General features: G+C 41.8%; 1 protein-coding gene across 1 annotated transcript; it reads right to left on the bottom strand.

Moving 5' to 3' along the window:
* Positions 1–2,993: 2,993 nt before the first annotated feature.
* Positions 2,994–25,349, bottom strand: LOC142210123 (IgGFc-binding protein-like). Its single transcript, XM_075279150.1, has 20 exons — positions 25,298–25,349; positions 18,169–19,398; positions 17,744–18,084; positions 17,086–17,656; positions 15,762–16,360; positions 15,090–15,657; positions 14,390–14,985; positions 13,401–13,980; positions 12,902–13,101; positions 12,260–12,401; positions 11,691–12,019; positions 10,367–10,943; positions 8,331–8,932; positions 7,653–8,220; positions 6,944–7,539; positions 6,281–6,854; positions 5,979–6,178; positions 4,766–5,137; positions 4,400–4,676; positions 2,994–3,091 (listed from the first exon to the last, which is right to left on the bottom strand). The coding sequence occupies exons 1-20, from the start codon at positions 25,347–25,349 to the stop codon at positions 2,994–2,996; spliced, it is 9,072 nt and encodes a 3,023-aa protein (XP_075135251.1).
* Between the last annotated feature and the right edge of the window lie 710 nt (positions 25,350–26,059).

The following is a 26,059-nucleotide window of genomic DNA, read 5'->3' as shown; positions in this document are numbered from 1 at the left end:
AAACACAGTTTTTTGGGGGGTTTTGCAGTTTTTTTTTTTTGTCAAAGTCAGTAGGGGATCGAGCAGAAGGGAGAACTATAAGAACTTACTATATATTTCCCAATCTCTCTGTGGCCATTCTTGGCTTTGGCTCAAAAAAACCACAAAATAAAAAAAAATAAAATAAAAAAATTAATCCTTGTGAACCTGTTCAGAACAAACCACTATCAGCCTTTTTTGGGATGTGGATGGAGCAGAGGTGGAATACATGACTGTTGTTGGGGGTGGCAGAGGAAGTAGTAGCATGGGGTGACATATTGTTGGTAGTCATTCTGATAGAGCACTAGAATATAATCTTCAGGTGGTGATTATCGATGTGTGCAAGGATCCCATGATGAGTCAGAAAAAAGTGTGGAAGATATTGACATTACTGTATTCAGTGATGATTCTGTTGCAGGTAGGATATTGCAACTGGGTGAAGGTGATAGGATGACATCAGAGGAAGAGGGTGATATTGATTCCACCCAATGTACACAACCACCCAGGGCAGGTTTAAGGCTATCTCAGTTGGTAGTTGTGATGGTGGCACTGATGGCACTGGCAGCCATTTACCAGGTGTTGGTGTAATAGCTATGTGTAGTCTTCTTCTGTGTGGGAATCTTTTTGTATGATACCAAATCCATGGCAACGTGTAAGATCCAGTGCAGGAACAAATGTCGGAATCATGTATCTCAATACTCACATTAAATTGGCAGTACAGTTACTGTTGTATCACTAAGGCTGAGTTCAGACAGGGGTTTTCGGTCCGGAAGTTGGCGCGGAGGCCGTTTCAGATTCCAGACCAAAAAATGGGTAGTCACGACTGGATGCCGGTACAGTGCAAATAAATGGGCCTAGTCAGGAGGGAATGTCTTCAGGCGGACGTCCGCAGCTGAATCCGCCTGAAGAAAGAGCATGTCGCTTCTTTTTTCAGCGAGTGGGAACAAACCGCTCGCACAAAAAAGAAATGACCAGCTCCCGTTGATTTCAATGGGAGACTTTTTTTGGTCAGGATTTTGATGCCGATTCCGCGTCAAAATCCTGACCAAAAAACCCCATCTGAACTCACCCTTAGTAGACTCCACTTCATTTCGCCATCTGATGGCATTCGCTCAGTCGTGATATAGTATACCTAGCTGCAATTATTTCTCTAGGAAAACTGCCCTTGCTTTATGTTGCCATATGTCAAAGAATGTGGTTCTCTCCTTGGAAATGTCAGTTTGGGGTAAGGTACATGTTACCTTTGACACTTGAAGCAGTTTTTGTCATTGTTTTGAGCAGCAGCAGCCACAGTCCACAGACAAAACATGGCCAGTACTGAGAATACTTCTTTTAAGCCTAGTTCTAAAGCGGGTTAGGACAATCACTGAACCACTTCCCAACCCCAACTTCGCCAGGGCAAGCTGTTGCTTCCACATCTTCACTCAACACCCACCCCCGATTTCACATTGGTGTAGGGTGAAGCATACATAGAGTTGCACAGGCTGGAGTATCTATGTGAGCAGCAGAAAGTAGTGAATGATTACTGCATGTAGTAAACCACTAGGACAATGAGAGAAGTGTGCCACCTTCTAAAACCCTTTGAAGAGACCACCAAGTTTTCCAGCAGGGAAAACTGCAGTATCAGTGATGTAATCCCTTTAATATACTTTCTGCCAATAAGTATTTGGACACCCGTGCAAATGAAGATATCTGCGGTCGTGATGTACGTCACACCTTCCGCCGTTAAATAGGAAACAGCATTGGCATTAGTCTCATGCAAGATGCCATGAATTGCAGCGTTGTCCAATTTTGAGAAAGGAGTAAGTGTAGGGTACCACAGAAATGGTCGTTCCTTAAGGGACATAGCAAGCGAACTGAATTACCCAAAATCGACAGTGGTCTATGTGATTATGAAGTGGAAGTTGAACGGTGATTGTCTGAATGTGCCCCGAGTTGGCAGACCCCCAAAACTGGGAGATAGAGAACGACGAGTGCTGGCCAGAGAAACCTCACCCAACCGACGGCTCACATACACCAGTCATGCGGGAGTAATGTGTGGCTCAATACCATCCATAAGGAAGCATCTGCTGGGGTCTACCAACTATTGAATATGAAGAAATGTTGTTATTCTATTCTATCACAGGTGTCCTAATACTTATTGGTAAACAGTGTATTTATTTTACAGGAAACACTTTCATTAATGCAACAAGGGATGGGAAAAAAAGAACTTATTGGTCACTGTCAATGCTTCCCTGGGGTGGTATAAGAGGAACTGGAGGAGGGTGAAGAATAGGTCTGGGCTACCATGGTAAAGGACTGTAGGAGGTGGAAGAAGGAAGGAAGACTTTCCTTTGGATTTGGTGGGGAGCCAAATCCAGCCAGGGATGAGGCTGACCCTTATTTGTTTTTCTTGAAATTCTGTACTTACTTCAATGCAATGATGCTGTGGCATCTGTTCCCATAAAGGGATTTTTTTTTTTTAAGTAAATGTTTTACTTCTGTATTTGGCTTTCATTCGTTCATTAAAATGATCAGGTCAGTCTAAGGTTTCTAGGGACCACCTGATAAAATAATTCTGAGGGCCCACCCTCCAACTTCTTTGCTCACCAACTTTTAACCTATTAACTATCTGTCAAAACTATGACCTATGGATCCAGACGGGTTGCTATGTACTAATCCAGTTTTTGCTTGGACTTGTGAATCACAATGACAAGTATAGAATTGATACAACAGTATAAATTGAAAGCTAAAACTTTATTGACCTTTATAAAACATTGGAATTACTTTTAAGATAGACACTTTATAAGGCATGGACCTTTACTCATCCAAAACTTTTCCAATATATACATATGTATCTTAGGGTATTGATATGTTGACAACATTTTTCCCTTGTTGCCCTTGTTTTGCAAATAGTCCAATTATTCCAGTTTAACAGTCTTCAGTAACAATGTATATATAGTAGTTTGGCAGTTCTGTATTCCATGTATTGAAAATTAGCAATTGTCAACATTATGATGTGCATCATGATCCTTCATCAAATCTGCATCTGTTTCCAGAACTTTCTGGGATTCTCCATTGCTTTTATGCATTACTAAAATAGAAAAAAATACATAACATGAATAATTGAATGAGCAAAATGTGCAAAATGTATATTACAGAACCAGGACTGGATTTGCTGGCTGCCGACCTCTATAATGGCAGCCATACTGGTTGTCATTTATTGTTCCCAGAAATAGACATAACTAGTAGAGATGAGCGAGTAGTGTTCGATCGAGTAGGTGTTCGATTCGAAATACTCAAACTCGATCGAACACTACTAGCTGTTCGAAGTTTAAGGTTCGATGCAGAACCAGCGTTGATTGGCAGAATGCTATACATTCTGCCAATTAACGCTGGTTCTTCTCTTACCTTTAGAAGTCTTCTCTGTGCATCGTCCCCGCGGCGTCTTCCGGCTGGAATTCACTCTGCCTAGGCATCCGGCCTAGGCAGAGCCAACAGAGCATGCGCAGTCGGCTCTGCTCAGGCTTTGGGCCGGGCAGAGCCGACCGCGCATGTGCAGTCAGCTCTGCCTAGGCCCCGATGCCTAGGCAGAGTGAATTCCAGCCGGAACATGCCGTGGGGGCGCTGCGCTGGCAGAAGACTTCAAGGAGAATCCAGCCCGACCGTCACTTGTGGACTTGGTAAGTATAATTTTATCGAATTTTGCGTACCCCTGAAACGAGCATTTTACCCCATAGACTATAATGGGGTTCGAAATCCATTCGAACAGTTCGAACCTCGGACATTTTAGTGTTCGCTCATCTCTAATAACTAGTAAATTGCTAAATAATGGTTTAGAATATTTTTTGTCCTTTATGGTTTGATAATTTCTTTCTTCTGAGGACTTATACATGGTACAAGTTTTATTAGGAACCAAAAGGCTGCAAGTAGTGGTCTTACTAGTACTGGGCACGTGCGCCATCAGTCTTCTACCCCAGTTCGCCTGGCACTAACAATTACCGTATTTGATCGTATTACATTCTGGTAGGGTAGCTCAGGAATTTTCAAAATTTGATAAAATGTCGCCCCAACCGGAACAGCCTTCTCATATACATCATACCCAATAGCTTAGTTGGTCTCCATTAGTTCATTGGCTACAACCTCTAGTGAACAGCTGTGCTATTGGAAGCCACAAGGGGAACTGCAGTGTTATATACAACTTACTACATGGTTGTGATGAGTGCGAAAGCTGATCTTTGTAGTCTCTGGGAAGACTCTTTTTGTGATGACCATATGCCCTACATAGGGGTTGTCCAACAGTGGCAACACTTCCCATGAACGTTGTCTAAAAATATAGCCCAGTGCATGCTCTACGAGTAAAGGCTTGACTTGAATATGTACATTAAATTCACTCACCAACTTAAATCCCGAGCTCTCCAGGATGCTATGAGCTGTAGAAAATCAGAGGCCAGTTTTCCTCCTGGAGACTTGAGGTCATCAGCAGTGTTTCCATTAAAGTTTCCACAAGCTCCACAAATAACCTCAGATAATTTTTCAGAGACACGGAGAACAAGGTTACCACTGGTGGTCAACTCAATCTTCAAGTCAGTGGAAATCTGGATAAAAACTGTGTTGTCTCCAGCATTAGCTGACAGAATGCCAGAGGCCACAGGAAGATTGTCCAAGCGCCCATTTACCTACACAAATGACATCATAAGTTTTTACATGATTTACAATATTTTTGTGTAAATATAGATCCAGTACTACCTTCACACATATTACTTACCCATACTTCCTTATCTTTCGAGATGGTCACCAGGGAACTGCCAAGGAATACATGAAGTCTGGCCACTGATGCTGCAGTCTTTCCACAACTCTGGATATCCGCAATAACTCGGAACCATGAGGTGGCCTTTTCATCACACAGAGATGCCACTTCTACAGGGCCATTTCCAATAGGTCCTCCTGTGAGGCCATCAAAAGTTACCATCTTTTGAGGGCTCACTGAGCATTCTCCTTCCACCTTGTAGCAACCACGGACTCCATTGACTAGACCACATTTTTCCTTGTCACTACATTTTACTGCAGTACAGGTAACACCTCCAGCCTGGCACTTACATTGTCTTGTACAGTCTGCTGTGATAAAGGACTCGCCATCCTAAATAATAAAAGAAAATATTATCATGTTGCATGACAATAGTAGTAGTACAGTCACAAATAGAGATGAGAAAATAGTATTTGAAACTATAGTTTCAAATACCTCGCTCCATAGGAATGAATGGGAGTGGCCGGTGCTTAACCCCTTGCAGTTCGCCCGCTCCCATTCATTCCTATGGGAGTGAGGTATTCGAATCAACACTAGTCGAAAACTCTTTGGCAATTAAGATGGTATCCAAAAAAATGCTATATCATTGGGAGTCTCACTGCTAGGACTCCCACCAATGATGAGAAAGAGGGTTCTAGTGGTGGAGCAGCATAAACAATGGTCAATTCATTGTTTATGGAACAGAAGAAGAAATTTTTGTTAATTATTGGTGGAATGACAACCTACAACTGGAAAAGTTAAGTCAAGTGAATGGGTTTGAAAACTGAATACCGGGTTTCTGTCTCCTGTCCAGTTTTTCTTGGCAGAAGACGGAAACCTGAAAGTGGAGACCGAGCGCAGGTGTTAACCCACCCTTAATCACTGTCCATCTAATACATGGATATTACTGGTCTCCCAGAATAGACATTACTCTTACAGGGCATCTCTACAAGTGAATTTATTAAGTAGTGACCACTCTTTATTATATCCTTTTACCCAAATAGGTCATTTTGAGACAATCCCTTTAAGAGAGCAACTGCATTTTTTTTAGCTCAAGCATCCATAGATCTTTATAAGGAAAAAAAGGGCCCCTTTAACCTTCTAGCATCTGTAGTTAACATAGTTACGATTATGTAGTTACGATAATATAAAATTAATCTAACTCTAAATTATTTTATAGAATGGTAACACTCACGCTCAGGTATTTTCCATTGAATGCACATCCACATTTGTCTGCTGTGACACATTGCTCTCCATCCAGCACAAATCCAGCGTTACATTCACAGCCTTCAAAGCATTTGTCTGTACACTTCATTGGTGCTGTGAGTCCAGAGCAAGTTTGTTCGCAAGTTCTGGTACAAAGTTCATAGTGACTGTTGGTTGGACAGGACATGGCTACAAGAAACAATAACATAATTTAGACCATTAAGCATGATAGAAGGAGCCACTTAGAAACAATAGACCCCAAAACAGGATAAAGGTCAACTTTATACTTACGACAGAATGCTGGGGTTCTCCAAGTAGCAATAGTAACCCCAAGAGCGTGACAAGCGGCTGCATAGGCCTGAAGACTCTTGCATACAATGTCGTCCTTTCCATCAGTAGCACAGGAGTCGTAGATGCAGAAGTTGAAATATTCATCTGGGCTGATCTTGGAATGACATGCTTTAAATGGCCCAGATGGGTTTGTGATCATACCACAAGAGGATGTGGCTTTGAATGGCTGAAGCTTGGCATCTGAACATACTGGACATTCTCCCTCACTACAACCATCACTGCACTTAGCTCCGGCAATGTTAACCTTCCAGGACAACCCAAACTCATTTACATTCTTGACAACCTGTGAGCTGGGAAGCTGGAATTCATCATTTTTGTTACCATTGAAGTTGCCACAGAGGCCACCTAACTTGCCACGGTAATTGCTTGGAACACTAACGACGACATGGTAAATGGTATCATAAAGAACCTTCAGACCAAAGTCTGTCTGCAAGACCACATTGCCTCCTTCTTGGTTCACCATGATATTGTCATCATCTATCACCAGTGGAAGATTGATCAGTTCTCCATCCACCTAACATAAAGAAAACCAGATTGAAGACATTGTTCCAGAATGAAACCATGAATGTGTCAAGGTACTTGTTTGTAAACAATGATACTGACCTTGACCTTTGATCTCATGTTTCTTTCAATAGCTATTGTGTAACCGTAGACAGTCACCACCACGAGCCTCGTCACAGCAACTTTACCGTTTCCGTAACTTTCATTCTCAACAGCGATAGAGAACTTCACCAGACGAGAATCATCATCGACAACCTTTGACAAAATGTATGTGCAAGTACCTTGGAAGTCAAATCTGAGACCATCAAAAGAGATGTAGTGTGGATCTCCAGAAGCCTCACATCTTCCACATTCCTTGGCTTGACATCCCCAAACTCCATTGACCAATTTGCATTCCTCTTCAGGTCCACAGGCTTCTGATTTACACCTGACAATGCCATCAGTACCACACTGGCACTTCTCATTGCATTGACCCTTAGGATAGAAGATTTCATTTGCCTGATAATATTTATCTTGATATACACAACCACACTTGGCAATAGGAACACATTTGTGACCACTCATGATATATCCATTGTCACAGTAGCAAGCTTCCTTACAGGGAGAGTTGCAACCAGTTGGTGAAGACAACCCATGACAAGTGACAGGACAGGAGTTTCCACACAATTCATAGTGACTGTTTGGTGGGCATGATGGACCTAGAAGGAAAGTCAATGGAGGTCATTATCACTACCAAGAGCAGTGTGTCAAAAATATATATTTTCTATGTACAAAAGACAAAAAAATGTAATGATATAAACAAAGAACTTACTACAGAATGATGGGGATCTCCATTCCTGTAATTTGACACCAGCTGCCTGGCAAGCTGCCACATAGAGACCAATGGCGTTACAGAAGGATGATGGGTGTCCTTTGTATTGACAGGCATCAAAAACACAATCGTTAAGGTATGGAATTGGGTCCACAACTGAGTAACACTGACTGAATGGCCCACTGGGTTTGTTGATCAGCCCGCAGAATTTCTCAGTCTTGTACTGTTGTTTTTGGGCTTCAGAACATACAGGGCAACTTCCAGTACACTCTGGAGAACAGCCAGGAACATCACCCACTTTCCAGCTGTTACCAAACTGAACAGCATTTGCAGCTGGTTTGCCATCCTTCATATTAAAGTCATCATTGGGATTTTTGTTATAATTGCCACACAAACCACCCACAGAATTCATATAGGTGCTGGGCATTTTAACTGATACATAGCTGTTCCAGTCATATGTCACGGTGACATCAAAATCTGTCTGAATGATACCTTGGCTGCCACTGATGTAAGCTGCAACTTTGTTAGATTGGTAGTAGAATGGAAGAGAAGTAACCACTCCATCGACCTAAAAAATAAACACGAAGCCAAACTTTAGTTCTAAGCATCTGGACTATTCCATGTGTTTCCTATATGGTCAGCCCACATACAATTGATTTTAACTGACCCCATACTTACCAAAATACGACGCGTGTAGTCCATGCTAAGAGTCAAAACCATATCGTAGACCTCCATGGTAACCACTTTGGTGTAAGACACGGCTTTGTTGCCACCACGGTTGTTATTCTGGACGTTGACCTTAAAACGAGGTATTGATGGGTCGTTCGAAGTCACACCAACAAGTTGGTATATGCAGGTACCCATGAAGTCAAATCTTTTGCCATCAAAAGTTGTGTAGTGGGGATCTCCAGAGCCTGTACATGTGACGAAGCTGATGGGTTGACAACTTCTCACTCCATTAGATATCAAGCATCTTTCACTGTCTTTACATTTAGTATCCTTGCAGACCACCATGCCAACACTTGGATCACATTTGCAAAGTCTACGGCAGTTGTCATCTTCCCAGAATTCTTGGTTAGGTTGGTAGTAGGCACCATTGTAAGTGCAGCCACAACCTGATACGGGAACGCATTTGTCACCACTGAGGACAAAGCCATCATTACACTGGCAGGTCTCCACACAAGCGTCAATGCACTTTGATGGTGCAGTGCGATCAGTACAGGTAGCCGGGCAGGCGTTTCCACAGAACTCATAATGACTATTTGCTGGACATGGCAAGACTGTAAAGTAACATTGAGACACATTTCAAGTTAATAAAGAGAATTAACACCCATATCAGTTTTTGTACTTTTCTATTTGGTTGACCACAATTGCACAGACATTGGTCCAGATTTACTCTCTAGAAGAGGGAGGTCTAGAAAGTGAGCAAAAGCCGACACCTCTGACACAAGGGACCCCAGTAGATCACCTGTATGAAGGCAGTCCATCTCTTGGTAATATTTACACACCATGGGCTACACTGTACATTCATCTTAGAAGCTGTAGTGGAGAGTGTAGGTACAGCAGTGCTGTCTTGGTACAGGTGATATACAGGAGCCCCAAGTTAGAATTAGGATAACTCCTTTAACAGCTGCATTCCCCTCTGCTCCTCTCTCCCACCATGTAGTCTCATAGACACGCACAAAGAGATACACTACAGTTGTGCCCCTGTTAGGAGTCCACATATATATTCTACTACCCCTCCATCCAGCAACCATCATTCTCTACGACATCTGCATTTGCCACATGGCTATTGCTTTAAAGTTGCTACTCCTACCATTCAAACTTTGGCTTGGTCAGTTCAGCCTTTCAGGATTTGAGATAAAGAGCCAAACTTCAGCATCCAATCCAAGGCTGAAGCGGGGTATTCTCCTCGATCAGGCGCCTGTGATTGCATTAGTATTGTAGGCTCTCTGTTCTCAGGTCTTACTTGCAGTCCTGTTTTCCATTGATCTCATTTGGCTTTATTTGTGACCTCATGGACTTTAGTGTGACCTGAACTTTTGATATTCCTCTGCTCCCACTTTGGCTATTCCCTAGCTATTACTCTCTTGTGCACAATAGTGTTTCTGGTCTGTTTTAACCTGCGTGTGCACTTGTTTTCTGGCATTTTATACTAGGGTTGCAAGTGGACCTTGCAGTGGACTCTGATAAATAAATAGGGGTTGTCTTAGACTTCACAGATGTAGGATTATTGTTAGCTTGTTTACTTGGTGTTTGGTGGTCCTTTCAGTTATCTGCTGCAAATTCAGAAATTGCTCAAATAGCAATTCCATTACATTTTAGGAAAAATGCTTATTCCATAAGTTTCTCTTGACCATATCACAAATTAAGGACAAATATTTGTAATGTTCTTTTTTCATGGGGACTCAAGGCATTGAGTATTATGATGGAGTTAGCAGCTACCACACAGGCACTGACCCCCTTACACCCCGAGGGTTAGGCTTTTTGTATGTGGAGCCAAAATTACCTATCAATATATTTTTGGTATGTGGGAAGAAACCCACAAAACATGTGAAGAACATGCAAATTCCATGAAGATGTTGCCCTTGGTCAAATACGAACCCAAGACCCCAGTGAAACAAGGCGACAGTGTTAACCACTGAGCCATCCATACCTGTTCCATCACTAGTTTACATTACGTAGTCTTAAATACCTTTAAGTTCTACACTTACCACATCCTGTTGGTGTTCTCCAATCATATATTTTGACTCCTTGTTTCCTGCAGGTGCTGGCATAGACATTCAGGGCTTGGCACAGGAATTGGTTAGCACCACCATTAATGCAGACATCGTACAGGCAACTATCGAAGAAATTGTCTGGGTTGACTTTGGCATGACACTCTCTGAATGGCCCATCTGCAACTTTGCTAATAAGACCACATCTCTTGTCATCTCCATACAGGCTCTTCTTAGCATCATCACAAGTTGGACAGTTGAGACCAGGACAGTAGTCAAAGCAGAAGGGATCTCTATCGTTGACTTTCCAACTCTTGGCCCAGTCTATGATGGAGGTGACTGCTTTGTTGTCTGCAGTGATCCGCTCATCATTGATATTTTGGTTGAAGTTTCCACAAAGACCTTGTGTAAGGCCATAGTAGCTGCTGGGGAGTGTGACCACCACATACCAGTTATATTCATAGGTCACCTGAAGGCCAAAGTCTGTCTGTACCAGAGCATTAGCACCACTGATCCTGGCTGAAATCTTCCCATTTAATAATGTAACTGGTAGATTGGTAATGACATCATTGACCTGGTTGGGTGTGAATTAAAAAATCAAGTTTATAATACAATATCATGTGAAAATATAACTTGCAGTTAGAGGCTGTATTACACTCAAAAAATGCATTCACTGTTCTACAGACTTTAGAGCTGTAACCCATATCAGTCCATGCTTTTTCTGTACACTAATATGGTGCTGGAAAAATTATGTGCACCATTACTCCATAGAGTATGAAGTATAATGCAGTAATGTAATGTATGTACACAGTGACTGTACCAGCAGAATAGTGAGTGCAGTGCTGGAGTATAATACAGGATGTAACTCAGGATCAGTACAGGATAAGTAATGTAATGTATGTACACAGTGACTGCACCAGCAGAATAGTGAGTGCAGCTCTGGAGTATAATACAGGATGTAACTCAGGATCAGTACAGGATAAGTAATGTAATGTATGTACACAGTGACTGCACCAGCAGAATAGTGAGTGCAGCTCTGGAGTATAATACAGGATGTAACTCAGGATCAGTACAGAATAAGTAATGTAATGTATGTACACAGTGACTGTACCAGCAGAATAGTGAGCACAGCTCTGGAGTATAATACAGGATATAACTCAGGATCAGTACAGGATAAGTAATGTAATGTATGTACACAGTGACTGCACCAGCAGAATAGTGAGCGCAGCTCTGGAGTATAATACAGGATGTAACTCAGGATCAGTATTCAGAGATTAAATAACCCTTTATATATCTTACTTAAGAAATCCTCCAAACTTACCCTAACTTTGCCAAATTCACCCTTCATTATGGCAATCTTGTATCCATATACATAGATGGTGACTGTTCTGACGTACGCTACGGCCTGGGTTCCTCGATTATCATTCTTCTCTTCAATTGTAAATGGTACCAGTCCGTCATCTCCACCTCCATATTTAGTCAGGATATATGTGCAGGTTCCTTGGAAGTCATAGTTGAATCCATCGAAAGTGTGATAATGGGGGTCACCCCATCCCCAGCAGGTGCCTGAGAAATCTGGGATGCAGACTGGGTTTCCATTTTGTATCTTACAAGTTTCTTTGTCCCTACATTTCACAGACTTGCATGGATCTGTAATTGGTTAAGGAAAGGTTATAGGAGAGATTTATATGCAACATCACTAGATAAACATAGGATATATAATCACTGGAACTATCAGACAATTTCTAAACACAAAAAAATCTCTAACACTTCCAAAAAATTTGGGGCACGTAACATAAAGCACTATGAACACCTGGTACAGTAACTGTAGGGGTCCAAGCTGATGACAGAAAAATTAATAAAAATTAATAAAAATTCATAAAAATTTACCTTTGTTAATACAAGCCACAACACCATTTTTAACCTGGCAAATCTCATCGGCCGCACACCCGGTGTCCTCACAGATAAGACCACCCATTGGGCTACAGGTACACGCTTGTTTACAGTCATTGGATAACACTTTTACATTGGGCTGTTGAAACAGAACAGAACATCGAGTGAACATATGAATGGCATTGTATATGTAGAGCATTCCAAAGGTGAAAATTATATGGAGGATCAAAGTTTGTAATTTTTTTTTAATCCAAAATGTTTGTCAGAAATGTCTGATGGGTTTCTATATGGGGTTAGGTAAAACTTTTACAAATGGGCTACGGTACTTAGGATATTCAAAAGTCCACTTGGCACATAAGACAACACAATTAGTATACATGGCGCATGGTAGTTGTGTATGGTGGTGGTGGGGGGTGTTGTATATAGATTGGATATTGGTGACCTAGAGTTTCAAGTTGCATCTTGTTCAATTTTGGCAATAATTGGTCGTCAAATGGTAATGTTTAAATTTTGGCGATTGGACACAAAGCTGATATACATACTTTTTCCATAAGTGCACCATAGATGAGATAAATTTACTCTTCGGCTATCGATTGGGGTAAAACCTTTGAGTGCTGGTGCCAAAATTGTCCTACTCACCGGGTAGTATCTTCCATCTTCAAAGCAGCCGCACTGATCCATGGACACACAGCCAGTTCCATCAAAGAAGAAGCCATCGTTGCACTCACAGCCCTCAGAACAAGTTTCAGGACACTTAGCAGGATCGGTGACACCAGCGCATGTCACAGAGCAGACATCGGCACACGCTTTGTATTGGCTGTTAGGTGGACACTTCAATGCTGCAGGTAAAACGTTAGTAAAATTATAATTAGTATAGTATAATTAGTATATAATTATAATAAGTACAACTAGAAATAAAAAAAAGCTCAAATTGCTGATTAAAGGGAAATATTGTGAAGACTAGGGTGAGATAGTGCACAGGTACATAAAAGTTCTGGGACAATACTGTGTCAGTATACAATTCTATTGTCGAAAGAAACCCACATTTTTGGAAACCCATTTCCAATATTTAAACTTTATTAATTGACCTAATTTTGTGCTAAAGAGTTTCAATAATTCTACAAATGAATAGACTTACGGCAGAAGGCATCAGTCCTCCATGGTTGGACAGTCACCCCAGCTGCTTGGCAAGCGGCCACGTAGCTATGAATACTATGGCACAGAATGCTTCCATCACCGGCACCGGCACACAAGTCATAGATGCAGTTGTTGAAGTAGGTATCAGGGTTAATTGTTGCATAGCAGGCACTGAGTGGACCACCAGTCTTCTTCAAGAATCCACAATAGTTATCGGTCCTGAAGATGTCTTGCTTCTTTTGATCACATACTGGACAAGCATTTCCACTGCCACCACAACCATCATCACAAACGACACCGGGAATCTGGACTTTCCAAGAGCCTCCAAATTTAACGGCATCTGTGGTCACTGACCTGTCAGGTAGCTGGAAGTCATCTTTTCTATCACCGTTGTAGTTACCACACAGGCCGCCCAACTGCTCCTTATAGTTACCAGGAACTGTGACTATGACATGGTAGACAAGATCGTAATTGACCCGAACACCAAAGTCTGTATCGATAATGACTCTAATTCCGTGCTGGTAAATGCGGATCTTTCCATCTTCCAAGTTTACGGGAAGGTTAAAGTAAACTCCATTAACCTGTGTGGGGAAATTGAACATATATATAAGTGAATCGTCTTTGACAAGTCTTTATTAACACCAGAGAAGCTTCTGGTAGAATCTTTTACTTTAAAGGTGTTTTCCCACAATGGACATTTATTATCTGACCACAGGTTAGAAACGTCTGGTCCCTGAGGGCTCCACAGCTTGGAACCCCACTGATCACTTGAATGGGTATTTTTGGCCCCCTGTCCCTTAGCACAGCACAACTGTAATGAGGAGAACTTGGAATACTGTGGTGGTAGAGTATGTATCGTGCAACGTCATTTAAAGTCAATGGGACTGATGGAGATAGTTGAGTACCTGACTCAACTGTTTTCATAAGTCCCATTAACATTAAATGGAGCTGCAATAATCATTTGCCTTGCAGACATGACACATCACTTACCAAAACTTTGCCTCGAACTTCATACTCAAGAATGAGGTTGTATCCATAAACTTCAAAGGAGACCAGTTTTGTGACTGCAACTGTTCCATCGCCCCACTTCTCGTTTTTAACATTGATGGCAAAGGGTACCAAATTGTCCTTCTTTGTGATGGTTTTAGCGAGAGTATAGGTGCAGGTGCCTTGGAAGTCAAAGGTCAAACCATCGAATGATGAGTAGTGAGGATCACCTGCAGCAGAGCAATCTGCAGAACCAACTGGTTGGCATTTCTGGACTCCATCGATTACTTTGCACTCTTCATTGGGTCCACAGCTGAATGATTTACATTCGACAACCCCACTGGCTGTACATACACACTGCTGGTTGCATAAGCCACTGGGGTAAAATACTTCACCACTCTTGTAATATTTATCGTTGTATCTGCAGCCACATTGGGCGATGGGAACGCAATCTCCACCACTCAGGATGAATCCATCATCACAATCGCATCCCTCAGAGCACCCGGGTTTACATCCCAATGGAGGAGAGAGTGAAAGACATGTTGGAGCGCAGCCTGAGGCACATACTTCATAGTGGCTGTTCTTTGGACAAACTGGACCTATAGTGGAAAAGATCATGAAGGTTAAAATTCTACGAAAATATTCCATAAACACTTATAAAATAGAAAGTTAATGTGATATACATAGTCTTAGTTTTACTTACTGCAGAACTTTGAGGTTCTCCATGGGTATATGGTAACTCCAGCCTCCTGACATAAGGTGGCATAGCTGGCTATAATCTTGCAAAGTATATCTTGTCTACCTTCATAGAAGCAAGCATCATATACACAGCTCTTGAAGTGCCCCTCTGGATCTATCTTGGCATGGCACTCACGGAAGGGTCCACTCTTATCTTTAATGATTCCGCATCCTTCTTTGTTGTTTAGGTGGCGGAGTTCAAGTTCTGCTAACCTTGAGCAATCTCCCTTGTCGTCTTCATAACAACCAGGTACATGTTGCACCTTCCAGCTGTTTCCGAAGAGGGTTGGCTTGGTGGTCAACTGGTTATTTTTCATGAGAAAATCATTATTCTTGTTATTATCATAGTTACCACAAAGACCACAGACCGCTCCAGCATAGGTACTAGGAAGGGTGACGGCAACCCGACTTTCCCAGTCATAAGTAACACGTAGACCAAAGCTTGTCTGCACAATGGCAGAATAACCTTGTTTGTAGATTGAGAGTTTGCCATGTTCAACAATGAAAGGGAGGTTAGTTAGGACTCCATTAAGCTGGAAAGAGAAAACCATATCATAATATTAGAAAAAACTCAATCATAATATATAAAACATGAACAACAGTGTCTACTTTGGAAACTTATGACAATGAAACTCACCAAAATCTTGTCCTTATATTTCCTGTTTATGACTATGTCAAAATCACAGACCTTGACTTGGACTGCTGAGACATAGGACACAACTTTGCTTCCTCTATTGTCATTTTGCACGTTGACCTGGAAGTCCACCAAGTCCTCTGACTTTTTGCAAAGTCCTGCAAACTGGTAGATACAGGTGCCCTGGAAATCATATCTAACACCATCAAAGGTGATGTAGTGGGGATCTCCTGATGCTGAGCAGGTGCTATAAGATAGAGGGTAACAATTCTGGATCCCATTTACAACGGCACATTGCTCGGAAGACTTACACTTGGTGGCTTTGCACTCAACTTTCTTGGTGGAAGGGTTGCAGACACATTGCTTCTCACATTTATTGTCACCCCAGAACTTTTCATTGGGAGAGTATAATTTGCCTTGGTAGATACATCCACAGCCAGACTTGGGTATGCATTTGCTTTCATCAAGGACATAGCCAGTTTGACATTGACATGACTCCACACAGGATTGAGAACATATGGAAGGTGTTGCATCATCATTGCAGGTGGCTGGGCATGCTTGGGCACATAGCTTGTACTCGCTGTTCGCAGGACACTGCATTGCTGAGGAAATAACATTTCCAAATTAATACAAATATATTGTACAATTTTCAGTGTATTATTTTAGTTATTGTTGGAATTCTAGTTAAGAAGAAATTATTAGATTAGATTTGATGAAAGTTCTACTTTGATCTTCTAGATGTAAGTGAGAGTCCATGGACAAAGGTAGCACTCTTTCTAAATTAGCCCATGGAGGGGAGTAATGCTTCTTCTGGAATATAGTATCAACAGCTCTTCTATCTAGAATGTTGCTATTTCTGGTCTATCACTAATAGAAACAGCCAATGGGCAAGGATGGTGCTCTTTCTATAATGAATAGTCCATGGATAAGGTTGTTTCTACTTGATTATCTAGATTATCTGGATTTGAGTATCTGGATTATCAGCACTAGATGCAATCCACAAAAAAGGATGTTCTTCTTTCAACATCTAATGTAGCTCATGAACATGTCTGGCATTCCTTCTGGAATATCAATTGTAGACACGGCCTATTGGCAAGGGTGGCACTCTTTTCTAAAATGTCAACAGCCCATGGACAAAGGTAGTGCTACTTCTTGTCTATCAACGACGGAAACAGCCATTGGACAAGGATGACTCTCTTTCTGAAATCACACTGCCAGGCAATGGCCATGGACAGTGGTAGTGGTCTTTAAACAAAATCTCATACAATTCTCTTAGCTTCATTAATTGCACACATGTATAGGCAGAAGAATAAATTTAGTTACTTACGACAACCAGAAAGCTGACGCCATTCTAAAAGTGTGGCCTTGTTTCTTTGGCAGGCATCAGCATAGGTTTTCAAGCTCTGGCACAGGATCTGCTTGGAGCCACCATTCATGCACAGATCGTATACACAGTTATCGACGTATGTTTTGGGATCTATGGTGGAGTGGCACTGACTGAATGGACCATCTAGCTTTGAGATCAAGCCACAGCTTTGTTCACTCGAGTAGGCTCGTTGAGTTTCAAGAGGACATGTCTTGCATTCCCCATTACAGTTGTGCCAGCAGAACCTGTCACCATCTTCAACCTTCCAACTTTTGCCAAAGTCAGGTAAGTTAGGAGCTTGAGTACCAGCTGGAGTCATGAGGTCATCTGAAGGGTTTCCATTGTAGTTTCCACATAAACCACAAACACTGTTGAAGTAGCTACTGGAGATGGATGTTTTTAGGATGGAGTTCCAGTCATAGTAAACCTTTAAGGTAAAGTCGGTTTCAATTACGACAGAGCCACCAGATTGATACAAGCGGACTTGACCATCATTCAGGTTCATAGGGAGACGTTGACGTTGGTTGTTGACCTAAAGAGTTGTAAAATGAATGTCTTTAATTTTATGTCTTTCAGCCATGAAATAAATAGCATTAGAATTACACATAGAAGAACTTACCCTCACAGATCCATACTCATATCTCACTAGGGATATGGAATACTCATAGACTTGTACATTGACATAACTGACATAAGCCACACGAGTACTTCCCCGATTTTCATTCTTAGCTTCAATGTTAAAAGCTGGGAGGCTGCTGTCACTGCCACAGGACTTGGCAACGGTGTATGTGCAAGTTCCTTGGAAGTCATAAAAGCGTCCATCAAAGGTACGGTAGTGAGGATCACCAACTGCATGGCAGTAGGCTTCAGAGTCTGGCACGCATATTGGCTTCCCATTAGACATCTGGCATTTCTCTTTAGCTCTGCATTTTACCGTGCTACAAGATGGACCTGAGTTGACTGAAGAACAGAACAATTGATTAATCTAGAAAAAAACAGATAATGAAAGCAGCCCCTCCCCATCAAAAGAATTGAGAAACTCACCATTAATACATATGGCGGGGGATCCGTAGCTGTTCAGTTTCACAAACCCATAGGACAACAACATGAAAGGTGAAGATGGATTCTCTACAAGTTGGAAACTGAATCCTTTTCCTAATTTCTGAGTTGCCCAGGAATAATCTGTCCCGGGAATGTCATTCCATGTCAGGTCTGCAATTGGAACTTTATTCTGGGTGACTTTTGAGATGTCTGTCTTCTTGGCGACTATGGCGCCATAGTTTTCAAATTCTTGCTGACCATATATGTAGTAAGAGGAACAGAAGCTGCTCACTGGAGGGATCGTCATAAGAATAGGATCAAATTGTGTTAAAGACCTGTCCTGCCAACCAGTACAGTAGTAGATTACTTGGATTCCAGCACTGGCAGTGAGATAGATGGGGGTACTGACAGGGATTTCCAACTGAACTACTTGACCTGCATTTAAGGTCTGGCTTGACTTCTTGGCACTAATTTGATATTCAATTTTTGTGTTCTCGGCAGCCACAACATATACAATATCAGGTTTAAGCTGCACTGATATTGGAGGAATGATGAAACTGGTTCCCCAGCTGGAAACAGGTAATAGCTGCTCATACACGTGGTTGCACTTGGTGTTCTTCCATGTACATGAGTGACCACATAATACCGCCACTGCTTTCTGAGACATTATATGTGAGCCAGATAAGTCATCTTTACTGAGGAGCTGAAGGGCATTGTATGGTTCAAGCAGGACAGTGAGCTTACTACCAGCTGCATAGGTCTTCTCTTGATAAGAAACTTCTCCAGTCAAGAGGATGTCAACATTGGTAGGTTCTTCATAACTGATCACAGAGATCTCTTTAAACGCATCAGAAGGACCATTTAAAGGTGTCACCACATAGTAGTCCTTACCAAGGTCTTCAATGGGATACACAATGCTAGTATCAGCACTTTGGGACTTGTAATTGAGGGAAAGAACCGAGACGGGTTTATCAGCTTTGATGCCAATCACATTGCACGATTTAGTTGTACCAGGTAACTCTGCATTTGCTGGAATCGAGACAGAAAGTGATTGTCTCTCATTCACCGTCAAGACCTGTTTAAAGCTGGACTTGTTCATCCATATTGTAACAGTGGTGGAAGGATTGTACCCAGTGATGAAGACCTGGAATTGAGCAGCGCTGTAACTTATCTGATAGTTCTGCATAAAGGCAGTAACAAACTCCTTGCCTACTGGACCAGCTGAACACGTTCCTATGAAAAGAGCAGAAAATACAAATTATAGAAAAATTCTTAATCAACATAGCTGACGTGGAGAAAAGGGCGTGATTTGTGAGAATTTTCTGTAGCTCGATGATCCCCAACCTTTAGACCCTTCCATATGTATTGTATTGACCCATATGTAATTTAAAGGGATTCTACCATTAAAACACATTTTTTTCTTCTTGACACATCTCTGATGCAGCAGAGCTGAGTGTTTAGCAGGGTTCAGTGCACACTCAGCTCTGCTACATCTCTGATGCAGCAGAGCTGAGTGTGCAGCAGGGTTCAGAACATCTCTGATGCAGCAGAGTTGAGTGTGCAACAGGGTTCAGAACATCTCTGATGCAGCAGAGTTGAGTGTGCAACAGGGTTCAGCGGTGTAGCAGTGCTGGCCGGGCACTCAGCTCGGCTGCATCTCCAGTGTAGCCGGGGTGAGCGTATGGCCAGCACTGCTACATCTCAGTATAGGAATGCATTGATCAACGTTGATTGGTCGAATGCCATACAGAGTACAGCATTCGGCCAATCAACGCTGGTTCTGCCGGAGGAGGTGGAGTCTAAGATCGGTCCACAGCAGTCTCCATTCTGGTCCAATCTTAGATTCCGCCTCCTCACAGACAAGCCTCCGGCAGAACCAGCGTTGATTGGCCGAATACTGTACTCTGTATGGCATTCAACCAATCAACACTGATCAATGCATTCCTATGGGAAAAAGTCAGCTCGAGCATATCGCAAGCTGACAGGGATCCCGACCAGATAGAGCCCCAAAGAGCTGGGTGAGTAACATTCCCCCCTAAATAAAGGTAATCCCTAGCTAACCCTGCCTGTACATCTATCCCTGTCTCACAGTCACATAGTTCACAGTCTCATATGAACCGGATATTAAATCCACTATTTGTATAAATTGGAGGTCACCTGAATTAGCCAGCCAATTACTTTTTCCGATTTTTTGTCGATGCCTCCATTGTCGTAGATCCTGTCCCACCTCCCCTGCGCAGTTATTGGTGCAAAAAAAGTGCATGGGAAGGTGGGAGGGGAATCGAATTTTTAGTCAGTTTGCCACCTGGTGTTCGACTGGAATCGAACATCTCGAACAGCCTGATATCCGATCGAACATGTACTCGATCGAACGCTGTTTGCTCATCTCTAGTAATTACCAAATACATGGCCAACAATCTGCGGGGGGTATTAGTGCAATATGTTTGGAGGGAACTGGTATAGTAAATACAATTTAAGCTTGGGCTTAATGTTCCGTTTGGTTTACCAAAGGGATTTCACGTCGATGGACAACCCTGAGTACACAGGCTAAGAATATAGAAGGGCAGTTAAAAATAATGTATTCATATACACAGAGGAATGAAGGGCGTCCAGATTATACTAACACAACATGAGATAAGTTAAATTCCTGGTCACTTAAAGCTATATATCATACAAGATCATGTATAACTAGAGATTTCAATCACTCACACAATGAACTGACAAAGCTGCACATAGCAGGTCTTATAGTTTATCCACCATCAATGTTGCAAAACTGGTATTGCGAAACAATTCAGGGTCCGATCATACCTACTAAGGCTAGACACCTACTAAGAGCAATCCAAGTATGATAGATCGCCTGCATGACCAAGATTTTCTCATCTTGATGACAGATACATAGCTACAGGGGTAGAATAGTCACACCTAGGCCTACGGCTAGTCATAGTTGTTGACCGGCTGGTCGTTCAACTAATAACAATTCTTCCCAAGTGCGTAGGAGTTCTCAATAGGGAAAGGAGTTAACCATGGCCGAACCCCTCTGGTAGTAGCTTCTCTCCCACGAAAGCAAATGATCAAGAATGCTACAGCTCAAGATGTCTGATCCCTCTTTCCTCCAACCTCCCCTGACAACTTCATACCCATAAAATAGTTGACTTTGCGTTTTCTGTATGTATGTGGGGACATTATGGCTTCTTCAAGGATCTTCTGCTACATGGGCCACCAGTATGTAGAGAGCCCTGTTATATATTTTGCATTGGGGCATTCTGTATTGCCTTCGGTAGAGCGCTGCTCTGAAGGCTTTGTGATGGGTTAAACCAACCTCAAGGATATATTAAATAGATAATAGATACTACAACAAGTCCAACTAATACATAGAATCTCAACACAAGACCAAGATCTTCAGACATTCTAACAAAGCCCTTGAATTGGGGTTGGAACGCATTGAATTGATTTTTTTGACAGCCTTAGCCTATTTTGAAGATGAATGGAGTCTTCATTTAGAGAGAAAGAAGACATTTTCATTCTCCAACCCTTGTATTTACTACAAGAGAAAGGTCAACAGCAAAAAAGATGACTTTCTTAATGATGGCCCATCGATAGGAAATTCCACCAATGGACCCAGATCCGTACTTTCCTTCTAGAAAATTTTGGCTATTTTTAGCTATTTTTGGCAAGCTTATATTAGTCGCAACTTAGAAATATTTATGTTTGCTTGAAGCCTTGTCCTTCCTTAACCCTTGTTGTTGTTGTATATTTACTCTATTAGAATAACCTGTATTGCACCCAACCTGAACATTCTTTGCCTAAGGTAAAACATAAATTGCCTACATTATCTACATGTTTGTTATGCGACAATGTAACCGACGATAACATTGGCCTCCAATCTAATATTTGGCCAACTATGTTATCTACTCTTTACATAGGGTTAGTTCTTAAAGCCTAACTCTACTAATAGCCTATTAACCCTCTGTATCACCAAGAAAACTCAGTCCAAGTCATTAGAGATGAGCGAATAGTATTCGAAACTAGAGTTTCAAATACCTCGCTCCCATAGGAATGCATGGGCGCGGCCGTATGGCAAGGGGTTAAGCGGACAACGCTGCCGGCCGGCGCTTAACCCCTTGCTGAACGGCCGCGCCCATGCACTCCTATGGGAGCGAGGTACTCGAAACTCTAGTTTCGAATACTATTCACTCATCTCTAGGAGTCATACATTTCTAGGTGCCCAGAAAGGTGAGATTGGAGTAGTCAATCTTACAGTTCTCGCGAGCTCCTCTGAGCTGACCTGGAGTCTATATGAGGGATCACAGTGGGCACCGGTGACAGTATAATGGCTCTGTAGGGTCGATAATAGATTTTGTATTAATAGATGGCTTATCTACGTACATTGGGGGACATTTATCCTAAGCCATTTATTTGTCCCTGCATATTAAAAAGTTGCAACATAGGAGTATGCAATGGTTTAATTTTTCAAAAAATTTACATTTCTCCTCTGTTGACACCATTTTTGGAAATTATTTGAGGTTACGATAAAGCTGATGTGCACCAGATTTACCAAATGCTACTTTTTCTAAAGTTGCAAACATTGTCCCAATCCTACTTCTGTAGTGGGGTGGCCAGAAACGTGAAGTGACTTTCCAAAATTTGGTACTCCAAATTTATCAAACTATCAAATTTGTTAAGCCATCTATGCCAGCTTTGTGGCGTAGATAGATGTAAATATGGCGCCTCTTCGTGGCACGGCACCAAAGTTTCTGCACCTGCTCGACACTCTTTATGAAAGAGGGTGAAGACCAAAGTGGAACTGGGCGCATCCTGCACTAGTTGTGGACTTGAACAGCACCAGTCGTAACAAATTCTCCCGATTGTGCATCATTTTAAAAATTTGGCACAGATTGAGGCAACGCAGACTCTAAGTAAAAAAAAAAATGACTTACAAATAAAGTTCTCAATACATGTGTCCTAGGTCAATTTGTAAAGTTCCAATGGGACCTCTACTACGCAAGGTTGGACTGAGGTTCCTTGGGCCACCCGCAAACAAGGAAATAGACCATAGTACCTTTCACATGTAGGTGTCTTCTGCTGGACAATTTTTGTGCTACAACCTGGGTCCACTGGAGTATCCTCTGGTACTCGGGTGGCCCTACCCGTCACTGCTTTTAGGGTTACTCCTGCTTAGTAAGAATGGAAAGTATGCAACAATATAAATTCAGGGGATGTATTTCTGTCTAGAGGAAGACTTGCCATGTAATTATCTACAAAGTTAAGTGACAAATGGTGGTGACATCGATTATGACTCAGTGACTAGAGAGCAGAAGAAGACAAGAGATTTCAGCTATGTAGACAATACGTCTGCGCATGTTAAAGGAACATCTGAAGCATAAACTACAAGGAATAATTATCTGTAACTCGCTGAGTAAACTTTCACTTAAAACTTCAATGGAGCCGATGATAAGAGTCTCACGTTGCGTTCTGCTTCATTAACTAAACGCAATGAGCCGTAGCCAAAGACAATACCTTACCATAGAGGATTATCAGATCCTTTCCCTGGAAATCCCTTCAGCTCAAAACATAAATCTACTGAATACAGTAATGTATACATAGACCCGGAGCCATAGACCTGATCAGAGAACTTCATCATGATGGAGTAAGAGGAGTGACATGGCTGGCATATAGACGGTCGTATAGTATTGTCATTGTTATAGTGGTATAAGCAGTTATAAGTAGTGGTAAGGATGGTAGTATAGATGGTGCTAGTGTATTTACATGGATATGGATCGTGCAGTTGTATCGGTAGTGTTAATATTGTATGCTAGAGATATGAATGGTGTTACTGTATTGCAGTATTAAAGGTAATACTATTATATATGTAGAGAAATGAATGGTACTATTGTATAGGCAGTATTATAGATACCACTATTGTATAAGTAATTATACCCTTGCAACTGCAAGCGCTGTGCAGTGAAAGCACATGGACCCCTTAGACTATAATGGGGTCCATGTGCTTGCTGCACACTGCCCGCACAAATCATGCGGACAGGAAAGTAGATTGTGAACTACTTTACTGTCCGCATGTTCCCTGCGGAGATCTGGTGGCAAGCACACGGACCCCATTATAGTCTATGGGGTCCGTGTGCTTTCACTGGCACACCACTTGCAGTAGTGTTTGGTATTCAGTTCAGGGGAGTCCTCATGCAGACTGAACGCTCATGTGAACAAGACCTTATAGAGGGTATATTGTATAGGAAGATATATATATATATATATATATATATATATATATATATATTGTATGGGTAGTGCTATAGATTGTACTATTGTACAGCAGTGTTATAGAGGGTATATTGTGCAGGCAGTGTTAAAGATGGCACTATTGTACATGCAATATTGTGGATGATATATCGTATAGGTAGAGATTTAAACGGTGTATTGTAGGTGGTATATTACATAAGAGGTAATATAGATGCTATATTGTATAGGTGGTGATATAAATTGTATATTGTATAGGTAGTAGGGTCGAGCGATCGGAATTGGAAAAGATTGGATTCTGATCGGTGATCGAGCAAATTTCACAATCACGATTGGAATTCCGATCCCGATCTTTTCCAGCGGGATCGAGGTCGGAGGTTATCTCAAGATTGGCTCAACCCTAAAAGTGACTTTTCCCATAGAGAAGCATTGACTAGGTTTGAGCAATCGGGATCGGAAAAGTTCAGATTCTGAACGGCAATCGAGCAAATTTCACGATCGCGATTGGGATCTGGATTGGCTGGCTATTGTATAGGTAGTGATATAAATGGTATATTGTGTAGGTGGTGTTAGATGATGCATTGTAGGTAGTTATATAGATTGTATACTATTGGTAATGTAATGGTTGCACTATAGTACGGGCAGCGTTATAGACAGTACCATGGTCTAATAGGTGTTATATGAATGGAATAATGTTAATAGTTTATTGGCATGTGGGATCGGCCTTTATCTGTAGATATAATAGAGTGGCCACTGTTCCTTTATGAAGGGGGAGGGGGGTGTATGTGTGGACAGAAGGAGGTCCGAGACCTAGACTAATATTTGACATACAGATTTATTATTGGCCGACAGATATTGATTAACAATTAGTTTGTGTACTCACCACAAAGGAAGGCCAGGAAGGCCCAAAACTGCAGGACAGTCACCCTACCCATGGCTGTGGAGAGAGGAGGAGAGGACACTGGTCAGTATAGTACTTGTAGATGCAGCTCTGGATGTGAATGGAGAAGAAATCACTATGTAACTCAAAGCCAGTACATCATAAATAAAACAACATATAGGACTATTTTCGGACTATAAGACGCACTTTTTTATCCCCAAATTTGGGGGGAAAAGAAGGGTGCGTCTTGTAGTCCGAATGTGGCCGCCCGGCATCCGCTGTAATAGAGAGGCGAATGCCGGCAAGGGATAGACGCCGGGGCCTGAGACATCGCTACGCTCCTCTGCCCTGCATGAAGCCAGCAGCGGCAGTTGTATTGCCGTCTATGGGACTTGCAATCAAGTGACCGCAGGTTCAAGCCCCTGGGGGGGAATAAAATAGTAAAAAAAAAAAAAAAAAAAAAAAGCTTTAAAAATATATAATAAAAAAATGAAATAAATAAAAGTTCTAAATCACCTCCTTTCCCTAGAATACATATAAAAGTAGAAAATCATATGTCAAACACATACACATTAGGTATCCCTTTGTCCGAAAATGCCCGGTCTACTCATAGTTTTCCTGTACGGTGAACGTAAAAATCACAAGTGCTAAACCGCCGTTTTTTTTTTCAATACAAGGTGATCTAAGCAATAGACATTCCCCAAAATGGTATAACTAAAAAGTACATCTGGCCCCGCAAAAAAAAAAAACGCTCTATACATCCCC

This window comes from Leptodactylus fuscus, chromosome 6 (genome assembly GCF_031893055.1).
Source record: "Leptodactylus fuscus isolate aLepFus1 chromosome 6, aLepFus1.hap2, whole genome shotgun sequence".
Lineage (NCBI taxonomy): Eukaryota > Metazoa > Chordata > Amphibia > Anura > Leptodactylidae > Leptodactylus > Leptodactylus fuscus.
The sequence above is the reverse complement of the archived record's forward strand: the minus strand, read 5'-3'. Positions and strand labels throughout refer to the sequence as shown.